Source organism: Salmo salar, chromosome 01 (assembly GCF_965601325.2).
Source record: "Salmo salar chromosome 01, fSalSal1, whole genome shotgun sequence".
In the NCBI taxonomy this organism is placed as follows: Eukaryota; Metazoa; Chordata; class Actinopteri; order Salmoniformes; family Salmonidae; genus Salmo; species Salmo salar.
Window position 1 is genome coordinate 119,423,304 of NC_138291.1, and position 13,035 is coordinate 119,436,338.

The window sequence follows — 13,035 nt, forward strand, 5'->3', positions numbered from 1 at the left end:
GACTAGATGTTCAGGAGTCTTATGGCTTGGGGGTAGAAGCTGTTTAAAAGCCTCTTGGACCTAGACTTGGCACTCCAGTACTGCTTGCCGTGCAGTAGCAGAGAGAACAGTCTATGACTAGGGTGGCTGGAGTCTTTGACACCGCCTGGTATAGAGGTCCTAGATGGCAGAAAGCTTGGCCCAAGTGATGTACTGGGCCGTTTGCACTACCCTCTGTAGTGCCTTGTGGTCGGAGGCCGAGCAGTTGCCATACCAGGTGGTGATGCAACCAGTCAGGATGCTCTCGATGGTGCAGCTGTAGAACCTTTTGAGGATCTGAGGACCCATATCAAATCTTTTCAGTCTCCCGAGGGAGAATAGGTTTGTGCTCTCTTCACGACTGTCTTGGTGTGCTTGGACCATGTTAGTATGTTGGTGATGTGGACACCAAGGAACTTGAAGCTCTCAACTTGCTCCACTGCAGCAGCCCTGTCGATGAGAATGGGGATGTGCTCGGTCTTCTTTTTCCTGTAGGCCACAAACATCTCCTTTGTCTTGATCATGTTGAGGGAGAGGTTGTTGTCCTGGCACTACATGGCCAGGTCTCTGACCTCCTCCCTATGGCCGTCTCGTTGTTGTCGGTGATCAGGCCTACCACTGTTGTGTCATTGGTAAATTTAATGATGGTGTTGGAGTCGTGCCTGGCCATGCAGTCATGAGTGAAAAGGGAGTACAGGAGGGGACTGAGCACGCACCCCTGAGGGACCCTTGTGTTGAGGATCAGCGTGGCGGATGTGTTGTTACCTACCTTTACCACCTGGGAGCGGCCCGTCAGGAAGTCCAGGATCCAGTTGCAGAGGGAGGTGTTTAGTACCAGGGTCCTTAGCTTATTGATGAGCTTTGAGGGCACTATGGTGTTGAAAGCTGAGCTGTAGTCAATGAATAGCATTCTCGCATAGGTATTCCTTTTGTCCAGGTGGGAAAGGGCAGTGTGGAGTGCAATAGAGATCGCATCATCAGTGGATCTGTTGGGGCAGTATACAAATTGGAGTGGGCCTAGGGTTTTTGGGATGATGGTGTTGATGTGAGCCATGACCAGCCTTTCAAAGCTCTTCATGGCTACAGACGTGAGTGCAACAGGTCGGTAGTCATTTAGGCAGGTTACCTTAGTGTTCTTGGGCACAGGGACTATGGTGGTCTGCTTAAAGCATGTTGGTATTACAGACTCGGACAGGGAGAGGTTGAAAATGTCAGTCAAGACACTTGCTAGACCTTATTGTTTTGATTTCCTAGACCTTGACAACATGTCTTGTCTGGTTATTTGTGAAGGTGTTTTGACCACAGGTGAACTTACGACCCTGTCACATCAGTGTTTCTCATGTGTTTTGCTCAGTGTGTGTTTGCCAAATCAAATCAAAGTTTATTAGTCACATACACAGGTTACAGCAGGTATTAATAGTGCAGTGAAATGCTTACTGGCAAGCTTTCCTCAACAGTGCAGTACAAATATCAATAATAATCAAACGTCAAATCCTAAATATTTCAAGTAAGTAGTAAAAAAGTAGTATGCATAGTAATAACTGGTTGCTTGTGGTGGAATATGTGGAATCTATAGAATCTGTAGAATATATAGAATCTGTAGAATATGTAGAATATATAGAATATTTAGAAAATGTAGAATCTGTAGAATATGTAGAATATATAGAATATTTAGAAATAGAATATGTAGATTATTTAGAATATGTACAATATATAGAATATGTGGAATAAATAAAATATGTACAATATTTACAATTTGTAGAATATCTGGAATATATATAATATGTAGAAATATAGAGTATTTAGAAATGTAGAATCTGTAGAATATGTAGAATATGTAGAATCTGTAGAATATGTAGGATCTGTAGAATATGTAGATTATTTAGAATATGTACAATATATAGAATATGTACAATAAATAACATATGTACAATATTTACAATTTGTAGAATATCTGGAATATATATAATATGTAGAATATATAGAATATGTACAATATTTACAATATGTAGAATATGTGCAATATAAAAAAATATATAGAAAATGTAGAATATTTAGAATATGTAGAATCCATAGAATATGTAGAATCTATAAAACATATGTAGAATCTTTAGAATATTTAGAAAATGTTGAATCTATAGAATGTGTAGGATCTTTAGAATATGTATAATCTAAAGAATATGTAGAACCCATAGAATATGTAGAATATACAGAATATTTAGAATATGTAGAATTTGTAGAATCTATAGAATATGTAGAATATATAGAATATGTAGAATACATAGAATATTTAGAATATGTAGAATATGTAGAATACATAGAATATGTAGAATACATAGAATATTTAGAATCTGTAAAAGATATAGAATATGTGGAATATGTAGAATCTATAGAATGTAGAATATGTAGAATTGTAGAATCTATAAAATATGTAGAACATGTAGAATCTATAGAATATGTCGACTATGTAGAATATAAAGAATATGTACAATATTAACAATATATAGAATATGTAGAATATTTAGAATATATATAATATATCGTAAATGTAGAATATATAGAATATGTACAATATTAACAATATATAGAATATGTAGAATATTTAGAATATATAATATATGTAGAATATATAGAATATGTACAATATTAACAATATATAGAATATGTAGAATCCATAGATATGTAGTCTATAAAATATGTAGAATCTTTAGAATATGTAGAATCTATAAAACATGTGTAGAATCTTTAGAATATTTAGAATCTATAGAACATGTAGAATCCACAGAATATGTAGAATCTATTGAATATGTAGAATATATAGAATCTGTAGAATCTGTACAATATGTACAATCTATAGGATATATAGAATCCATAAAATATGTAGAATCTTTAAAATGTGTAGAATCTATAGAATGTGTAGAATCTATAGAATATGTAGAATCTATAGAATATGTTGAAAATGTAGAATATTTAGAATCTGTAGAGTGTATAGAATATGTAGAATATTTAGAATATATAGAATCTGTAGAATGTATAGAATATATAGAATGTATAGAATATATAGAATCTGTAGAATGTATAGAATCTGTAGAATATATAGAATCTGTAGAATATATAGAATCTGTAGTATATGTAGAATCTGTAAAATATATAGAATGTGTAGAATATGTAGAATATATAGAATCTGTAGAATCTGTAGAATATATAGAATCTGTAGAATATACTGTATAGAATATATAAAATATATAAAATATTTTGAATATGTAGACAATATGATATATAGTATGCATTGTGAATGTATTATGTCAAGTGTATTGGTAAGGCAGTCTCTTGGTAGAGCAGTAACTTGGTAGAGCAGTGTCTTGGCAGAGCAGTGTCTTGGTAGAGCAGTGTCTTTGTAGAGCAGTGTCTTGGCAGAGCAGTGTCTTGGCAGAGCAGTGTCTTGGTAGGGCAGTAACTTGGTAGGGCAGTGTCTTTGTAGAGCAGTGTCTTGGCAGAGCAGTGTCTTGGCAGAGCAGTGTCTTGGTAGGGCTGTGTCTTGGTAGGGCAGTGTCTTGGTAGAGCAGTGTCTTGGCAGGGCAGTGTCTTGGTAGGGCAGTAACTTGGTAGGGTAGTAACTTGGTAGGGCAGTGTCTTAGTAGGCAGTGTCTTGGTAGAGCAGTGTCTTGGTAAAGCAGTGTCTTGGTAGGGCAGTGTCTTGGTAGGGCAGTGTCTTGGTAGAGCAGTGTCTTGGTAGGGCGGTAACTTGGTAGGGCAGTAACTTGGTAGAGCAGTGTCTTGGTAGAGCAGTGTCTTGGTAGGGCAGTGTCTTGGTAGGACAGTGTCTTGGTAGAGCAGTGTCTTGGTAGGGCAGTGTCTTGGTAGAGCAGTGTCTTAGTAGGGCAGTGTCTTGGTAGGGCAGTGTCTTGGTAGGGCAGTAACTTGGTAGGGCAGTAACTTGGTAGAGCAGTGTCTTGGTAGAGCAGTGTCTTGGCAGAGCAGTGTCTTGGTAGAGCAGTGTCTTGGTAGGGCAGTAACTTGGCAGGGCAGTGTCTTGGCAGAGCAGTGTCTTGGTAGGGCAGTAACTTGGTAGAGCAGTGTCTTGGTAGAGCAGTGTCTTGGTAGGGCAGTTTAATAAATAGTATATACTGCACACACACACACACGCACGCACGCACGCACGCACGCACGCACGCACGCACGCACACACACACACACACACACACACACACACACACACACACACACACACACACACACACACACACACACACACACACACACACACACATAGCAGCGAAGACTGTGTGCTTGTGTGTGTGTGTCTGTGTGGAGAGTCAATGGGAATCGTCTCTAAGGTGCATATGAACAGCAGGTCTGAGCCGGTAGACAGCTGGGGTTATCTGTTCAGCAGTCTAATGGCCTGCTGGTAGAAGCTGTCTCGGAGCCTACTGGTCCGAGGCCCGACACTCCGATATCGTCTGCCAGATGGTAACGGAGTGAACAGTTCGTAGCTCGGGTGACTGGAGTCCTTGACGATCGTCCGGGCCTTCCTGAGACGCCTGGTGTAAATGTCCTGTGGGGCAGGGAGCTCACTCCCAGTGATGTACTGGGCCGTCCGCACCACCCTCTTGTGGTTGAGGCCGGTGCAGTTGCCGTACCAGGCGGTGATGCAGCCAGACAAAATGCTCTCAATGGTGCATCTATAGACGTTCTTGTGGATCTGAGGGGCTGTGCCAAATTTCTTCAGTCGCTGTGATGTGTCCCTGTCAGGTCCTCACTGATGTGCACGCCAAGGAACTTGGAGCTGTTGACCCTCTCCACTGCAGCCACGTCAATGTGGATGGGGCCGTGCACCCCCCTGTTTCCTGTAGTCCACCATCAGCTCCTTGGTCTTGCTGACGTTGAGGGAGAGATTGTTGTCCAGACAACACACTGCCAGGTCTCTGACCTCCTCCCTGTAGGCTGTCTCATTGTTGTCTCTGATCAGGCTTACCACTGTCGGGTTGTCAACAAACTTGATGATGGAGTCGTGTTTTGCCACGCAGTCGTGTGTGTGTGTGTGTGTGTGTGTGTGTGTGTGTGTGTGTGTGTGTGTGTGTGTGTGTGTGTGTGTGTGTGTGTGTGTGTGTGTGTGTGTGTGTGTGGTGTGTGGGTGTGTGTGTGTGGGTGTGTGTTGATTGGTGTGGCTCTCATTCCAGCATCTTAGCAGTCTCATCTTCCAACTCTTTTTATTGGTCAGCCCTGATAATGGTTCCACAGTACTAACCAATCAGAATGCCCTTCCATTGGACTGTAGACCAGAGTTCTAACCATGTGGTTTAGTTCCTTCACAGTACTAACCATATGGTTTAGTTCATTCACAGTACTAACCATGTGGTTTAGTTCCTTCACAGTACTAACCATGTGGTTTAGTTCCTTCACAGTACTATCCACGTGGTTTAGTTCCTTCACAGTACTATCCATGTGGTTTAGTTCCTTCACAGTACTAACCATGTGGTTTAGTTCCTTCACAGTACTATCCATGTGGTTTAGTTCCTTCACAGTACTATCCATGTGGTTTAGTTCCTTCACAGTTCTATCCATGTGGTTTAGTTCCTTCACAGTACTAACCATGTGGTTTAGTTCCTTCACAGTACTAACTATGTGGTTTAGTTCCTTCACAGTACTAACTATGTGGTTTAGTTCCTTCACAGTACTAACTATGTGGTTTAGTTCCTTCACAGTACTAACTATGTGGTTTAGTTCCTTCACAGTACTAACCATGTGGTTTTGTTCCTTCACAGTACTAAACATGTGGTTTAGTTCCTTCACAGTACTAACCATGTGGTTTTGTTCCTTCAGAATGCCCTCCCATGGGACTGGAGACCCTGAAGATTGATGACTTTCAGCTCCATGCCTCCACGATGAGACGCTACGGGCTGGGAGCACACAGAGGACGACTCAACATACAGGTAAGGTCAGGAATAGAGACGTGTCAAGGAGGGAGAAGTTTGTAAATAGTTGAGGTTAGTTGAACTGTATGGCTCAGTTTTTAAGAGCATGATGGTTGGTTCAAATCCCACAGAGATCACATATGGATGTAGACTACCTTTCAAAAGTTTTACAACACTTACTCATTCAAGGGTTTTCTCTTTATTTTTACTATTTTCTACATTGTAGAATAATAGTGAAAACGTCAAAACTATGAAATAACACATATGGAGTCATGTAGTAACCAAAAAAGTGTTAAACAAATCAAACTATATTTTATATTTGAGATTATTCAAAGTAGACACTCTTTGCCTTGATGACAGCTTTGCACACTCTTGGCATTCTCTCAACCAGCTTCACCTGGAATGCTTAACCTGTTAGGGCTAGGGGGCAGTATTGACACGGCTGGATAAAAACATACCCGATTTAATCTGGTTACCACTCCTACCCAGTAACTAGAATATGCATATACTTATTACACATGGATAGAAAACACCCTAAAGTTTCTAAAACTGTTTGAATGGTGTCTGTGAGTATAACAGAACTCAAATGGCAGGTCAAAACCTGAGAGATTCCTTTACAGGAAGTGGCCTGTCTGACCATTTCTTGAACTTCTTTTCCATCTCTATCTTTTACTAAGGATCTCTGCTCTAACGTGACACTTCCCACGTCTTCCATAGGCTCTCAGAGCCCGGGAAAAAACAGAATGTCGTCATTCCAGCCCCAGGCTGAAACACATTATCGCCTTTCTCAAGTGGCCGATCAAGGGACTCTGGGCTTATGCGCGTGACCCGACCGCCCCCGCCTTTGTGATTTTTTCCTCTGTTTGCCGAAAAGGAGATTCCCTGTCGGAATATTATCGCTTTTCTACGAGAAAAATGGCTGGGGGTCCATTATTAATTAAACTGGGGGTCCATTATTATATGGCTGCCATTAAACTGGGGGTCCATTATTATATGGCTGCCATTAAACTGGGGTTCCATTATTATATGGCTGCCATTAACCTCTATGGGCTAGGCGGGACGAATTCGTCCCACCTACGTAACAGCCACTTGAAGCCTGTGGCGCGATTTTCAAAACCTTAAAAATCCTATTACTTCAATTTCTCAAACATATGACTATTTTACAGCTATTTAAAGACAAGACTCTCGTTAATCTAACCACACTGTCCGATTTCAAAAAAGCTTTACAACGAAAGCAAAACATTATATTATGTCAGCAGAGTACCAAGCCAGAAATAATCAGACACCCATTTTTCAAGCTAGCATATAATGTCACCAAAACCCAGAAGACAGCTAAATGCAGCACTCACCTTTGATGATCTTCATCAGATGACAACCCTAGGACATTATGTTATACAATACATGCATGTTTTGTTCAATCAAGTTCATATTTATATCAAAAACCAGCTTTTTACATTAGCATGTGACGTTCAGAACTAGCATACCCCCCGCAAACTTCCGGGGAATTCGCTAACATTTTACTAAATTACTCACGATAAACGTTCACAAAAAGCATAACAATTATTTTAAGAATTATAGATACAGACCTCCTCTATGCACTCGATATGTCCGATTTTAAAATAGCTTTTTGGTGAAAGCACATTTTGCAATATTCTAAGTACATAGCCCAGGCATCACGGGCTCGCTATTTAGACACCCGGCAAGTTTAGCACTCACCATAATCATATTTACTATTATAAAAGTTTGATTACCTTTTGTTGTCTTCGTCAGAATGCACTCCCAGGACTGCTACTTCAATAACAAATGTTGGTTTGGTCCAAAATAATCCATCGTTATATCCGAATAGCGGCGTTTTGTTCGTGCGTTCCAGACACTATCCGAAATGGTAAAGAAGGGTCGCGCGCATGGCGCAATTCGTGACAAAAAAATTCTAAATATTCCATTACCGTACTTCGAAGCATGTCAACCGCTGTTTAAAATCAATTTTTATGCCATTTTTCTCTTAGAAAAGCGATAATATTCCGACCGGGAATCTCCTTTTCGGCAAACAGAGGAAAAATCACAAAGGCGGGGGCGGTCGGGTCACGCGCCTAAGCCCAGAGTCCCTTGATCGGCCACTTGAGAAAGGCGATAATGTGTTTCAGCCTGGGGCTGGGATGACGACATTCTGTTTTTTCCCGGACTCTGAGCGCCTATGGACGACGTAGGAAGTGTCACGTTAGAGCAGAGATCCTTAGTAAAAGATAGAGATGGAAAAGAAGTTCAAGAAATGGTCAGACAGGCCACTTCCTGTAAAGGAATCTCTCAGGTTTTGACCTGCCATTTGAGTTCTGTTATACTCACAGACACCATTCAAACAGTTTTAGAAACTTTAGGGTGTTTTCTATCCATATGTAATAAGTATATGCATATTCTAGTTACTGGGTAGGAGTGGTAACCAGATTAAATCGGGTATGTTTTTTATCCAGCCGTGTCAATACTGCCCCCTAGCCCTAACAGGTTAAACTGGGGTTCCATTATTATATGGCTGCCATTAAACTGGGGTTCCATTATTATATGGCTGCCATTAAACTGGGGTTCCATTATTATTTTACATTTACATTACATTTAAGTCATTTAGCAGACGCTCTTATCCAGAGCGACTTACAAATTGGTGGATTCACCTTATGATATCCAGTGGAACAACCACTTTACAATAGTGCATCTAAATCTTTTAAGGGGGGGGGGGGGGTTAGAAGGATTACTTTATCCTATCCTAGGTATTCCTTAAAGAGGTGGGGTTTCAGGTGTCTCCGGAAGGTGGTGATTGACTCCGCTGTCCTGGCGTCGTGAGGGAGCTTGTCCACCATTGGGGTGCCAGAGCAGCGAACAGTTTTGACTGGGCTGAGCGGGAACTGTGCTTCCTCAGAGCTAGGGAAGCGAGCAGGCCAGAGGTGGATGAACGCAGTGCCCTTGTTTGGGTGTAGGGCCTGATCAGAGCCTGAAGGTACGGAGGTGGCGTTCCCTTCACAGCTCCGTAGGCAAGCACCATGGTCTTGTAGCGGATGCGAGCTTCAACAGGAAGCCAGTGGAGAGAGCGGAGGAGCGGGGTGACGTGAGAGAACTTGGGAAGGTTGAACACCAGACGGGCTGCGGCGTTCTGGATGAGTTGTAGGGGTTTAATGGCACAGGCAGGGAGCCCAGCCAACAGCGAGTTGCAGTAATCCAGACGGGAGATGACAAGTGCCTGGATTAGGACCTGCGCCGCTTCCTGTGTGAGGCAGGGTCGTACTCTGCGAATGTTGTAGAGCATGAACCTACAGGATCGGGTCACCGCCTTGATGGCTGCCATTAAACTGGGTGTCCATTATTATATGGCTGCCATTAAAGTTGGGGTCCATTATTACAGTTATTATCCCCAAACCTCATAAAGTGGACAGAAAAGTCTAAATGGGATCTTTTGAACATCCAAAACTCTGACATCACCCCACTTAAGTTGAACATTTAAACGATTAAGTAATGGTTAAGGTAAGGGTTAGTGTTAAGGGTAGGAGACGTTCCCAAGGATTCCAGACCGCACTAACCTAAAGTGAACTGGTGTCTGGGAGAAGAGGTATTTCCTGTCAGGATATGAAGAGGAGTACGGTTCCGTTTGCCTCATCATCATCTGGGCTGTGTATTGTCCTGTGATCAGAAACTGGAGTACACCCATAATGACTTCCACACACACACACATACACTTCCAGACAAACAAACCCTTTGTTATCGTGTGTTTATAGCTGTGTGGTAACGTATTGTGTTGCATTAGGGATTGTGTAAGGTAATGTCTCCAATCTGGAGAAGAGAGAGAGAGACAGAGAGAGAGAAAGTGTGCCATCACACCAGCAAGATTTATGACCTGTTGCCACGAGAAAATCACAACCAGTGAAGAACAAACACCATTGTAAATACAACCCATATTTATGTTTATTTATTTTCCCTTTTGTACTTTTGTACTATTTGCATACCTTCACAACACTGTATATAGACATAATATGACATTTTAAATGTATATTCATTTGGAACTTGTGTGAGTGTAATGTTTACTGTTCATTTTTTATTTCACTTTTGTTTATTATCAATTTCACTTGCTTTGGCAATGTTAACATATGTTTCCCATGCCAATAAAGCCCCCTAAATTGAAATTAAAGAGAGAGATGGAGAGAGAGAGAGAGAGAAAGAGAGAGAAAGAGAGAGAAAGAGAGAGAGAGAGAAAGGAGAGAGAGAGAGAGAAAGAGAGAAGGAGAGAGAGAGAAGGAGAGAGAGGGAGAGAGAGAAAGAGAGAAAGAGAGAAGGAGAGAGAGAGAAGGAGAGAGAGAGAGAGAAAGAAAGAAAGAAAGAAAGAGAGAGGAGAGAGAGAGAGAGAGAGAGAGAAGGGGGGAGAGAGAGAGAGAGAGAGAGAGAGAGAGAGAGAGAGAGAGAGAGAGAGAGAGAGAGAGAGAGAGAGAGAGAGAGAGAAGGACTGCCTGTGTATATTGGTTCCTAACTTCCCTGAAAAGTTGTATATCGCGGGGGCTATTCGATGCTATTGCAATACGCCACAGGATGTTTTTGTGCTGATCAAGGGCAGTCAGGTCTGGAGTGAACCAATGACTATATCTGTTCCTGGTTCTACATTTTTTGAATGGGGCATGCTTATTTAAGATGGTGATGCTCTGGTGCTTGGTCACCAACCAAGGAGGACCTACAGCAGCACCTAGATCTTCTGCACAGATTCTGTCAGACCTGGGCCCTGACAGTAAATCTCAGTAAGACAAAAAATAATGGTGTTCCAAAAAGGTTGAGTTGCCAGGACCACAAATACAGATTCTATCTAGACACCGTTGCCCTAGAGCACACAAAAAAAACGATACATACCTCAGCCTAAACATCAGCGCCACAGGTAACTTCCACAAAGCTGTGAACGATCTGAGAGACAAGGCATGAAGGGTCTTCTATGCCATCAAAAGGAACATAAAATGCGACATACCAATAAGGATCTGGCTAAAAATACTTGAATCAGTTATAGAATCCATTGCCCTTCATGGTTGTGAGGTCTGGGGTCCGCTCACCAACCAAGAATTCACAAAATGGGACAAAAACCAAATTGAGACTCTGCATGCAGAATTCTGCAAAAATATTCTCTGTGTACAGCGTAAAACACCAAATAACGCATGCAGAGCAGAATTAGGCCGATACCCGTTAATTATCAAAATCCAGAAAAGAGATGTTATATTCTACAACCACCTAAAAGGAAGCGATTCACAAACCTTCCATAACAAAGCCATCACCTACAGAGAGATGAACCTGGAGAAGAGTCCCCTAAGCAAGCTGGTCCTGGGGCTCTATTCACAAACACAAACAGACCCAACAGAACCCCAGGACAGAAACACAATTAGATCCAACCAAATCATGAGAAAACAAAAAGATAATTACTTGACACATTGGAAAGAATTTACAACAAAACTGAGTAAACCTGAATGCTATTTGGCCCTAAACAGAGAGTACACAGTGGCAGAATACCTGACCACTGTGACTGACCCAAAATGAAGCGCAGGTAGGCCTAGACAGAGCAGGTGGGTGCAGGTAGGACTGGACAGAGCAGGTGGGTGCAGGTCGGCCTAGACAGAGCAGGTGTGCACAGGTATGCCTAGAGAGAGCAGGTGAGTGCAGGTAGGTCTAGAAAGAGAAGGTGAGTGCAGGTAGTGCTAGACAGAGCAGGTGAGTGCTGGTACGTCTAAATAGAGCAGGTGAGTGCAGGTAGGTCGAGACCGAGCAGGTGAGTGGAGGTAGGTCTAGACAGAGCAGGTTAGCGCAGGTAGTCCTAGACAGAGCAGGTGAGTGCAGGTAGGTCTAGACAGAGCAGGTGTGTGCAGGTAGGTCTAGACAGAGCAGGTGAGTGCAGGTAGACCTAGACAGAGCATGTGAGTGCAGGTAGGTCTAGATCTAGACAGAGCAGGTGAGTGCAGGTAGACCTACACAGAGCAGGTGAGTGCAGGTAGTCCTAGACAGAGCAGGTGAGTGCAGGTAGGTCTAGACAGAGTAGGTGAGTGCAGGTAGGACTAGACAGAGCAGGTGAGTACAGGTAGTCCTAGACAGAGAAGGTGAGTGCAGGTAGGTCTAGACAGAGCAGGTGAGTGCAGGTAGGTCAAGACAGAGCAGGTGTGTGCAGGTAGGTCTACAAAGAGCAGGTGAGTGCAGGTAGATCTAGGCAGAGCAGGTGGGGGCAGGAAGACCTAGACAGAGCAGGTAAGTGCAGGTAGTCCTAGACATAGCAGGTGGGTGCAGGTAGGTCTAGGCAGAGCAGGTGAGTGCAGGAAGACCTAGACAGAGCAGGTAAGTGCAGGTAGTCCTAGACATAGCAGGTGGGTGCAGGTAGGTCTAGGAAGAGCAGGTGAGTGCAGGTAGACCTAGACAGAGCAGGTGAGTGCAGGTAGTCCTAGACAGAGCAGGTGGGTGCAGGTAGGTCTAGACAGAGCAGGTGAGTGCAGGTAGACCTAGACAGAGCAGGTGAGTGCAGGTAGGTCTAGACAGAGCAGGTGAGTGTAGGTAGGCCTAGACAGAGCAGGTGAGTGCAGGTATTCCTAGACAGAGCAGGTGAGTGCAGGTAGGACTGGACAGAGCAGGTGGGTGCAGGTCGGCCTAGACAGAGCAGGTGTGCACAGGTATGCCTAGAGAGAGCAGGTGAGTGCAGGTAGGTCTAGAAAGAGAAGGTGAGTGCAGGTAGTGCTAGACAGAGCAGGTGAGTGCTGGTACGTCTAAATAGAGCAGGTGAGTGCAGGTAGGTCGAGACCGAGCAGGTGAGTGGAGGTAGGTCTAGACAGAGCAGGTTAGCGCAGGTAGTCCTAGACAGAGCAGGTGAGTGCAGGTAGGTCTAGACAGAGCAGGTGAGTGCAGGTAGACCTAGACAGAGCATGTGAGTGCAGGTAGGTCTAGATCTAGACAGAGCAGGTGAGTGCAGGTAGACCTACACAGAGCAGGTGAGTGCAGGTAGTCCTAGACAGAGCAGGTGAGTGCAGGTAGGTCTAGACAGAGTAGGTGAGTGCAGGTAGGACTAGACAGAGCAGGTGAGTACAGGTAGTCCTAGACAGAGAAGGTGAGTGCA

General features: G+C 43.2%; 1 protein-coding gene across 1 annotated transcript in view; it reads left to right on the forward strand.

Moving 5' to 3' along the window:
• LOC106561165 (inactive carboxypeptidase-like protein X2) overlaps positions 1 to 13,035 on the forward strand; it is a 234,757-nt gene that overhangs the window by 16,944 nt on the left and 204,778 nt on the right. Inside the window, exon 3 of the mRNA XM_082973366.1 lies at positions 5,842 to 5,951. Coding sequence (XP_082829492.1) covers positions 5,842 to 5,951 — 110 coding nt within the window. The remainder of the gene's footprint in view (positions 1 to 5,841; positions 5,952 to 13,035) is intronic.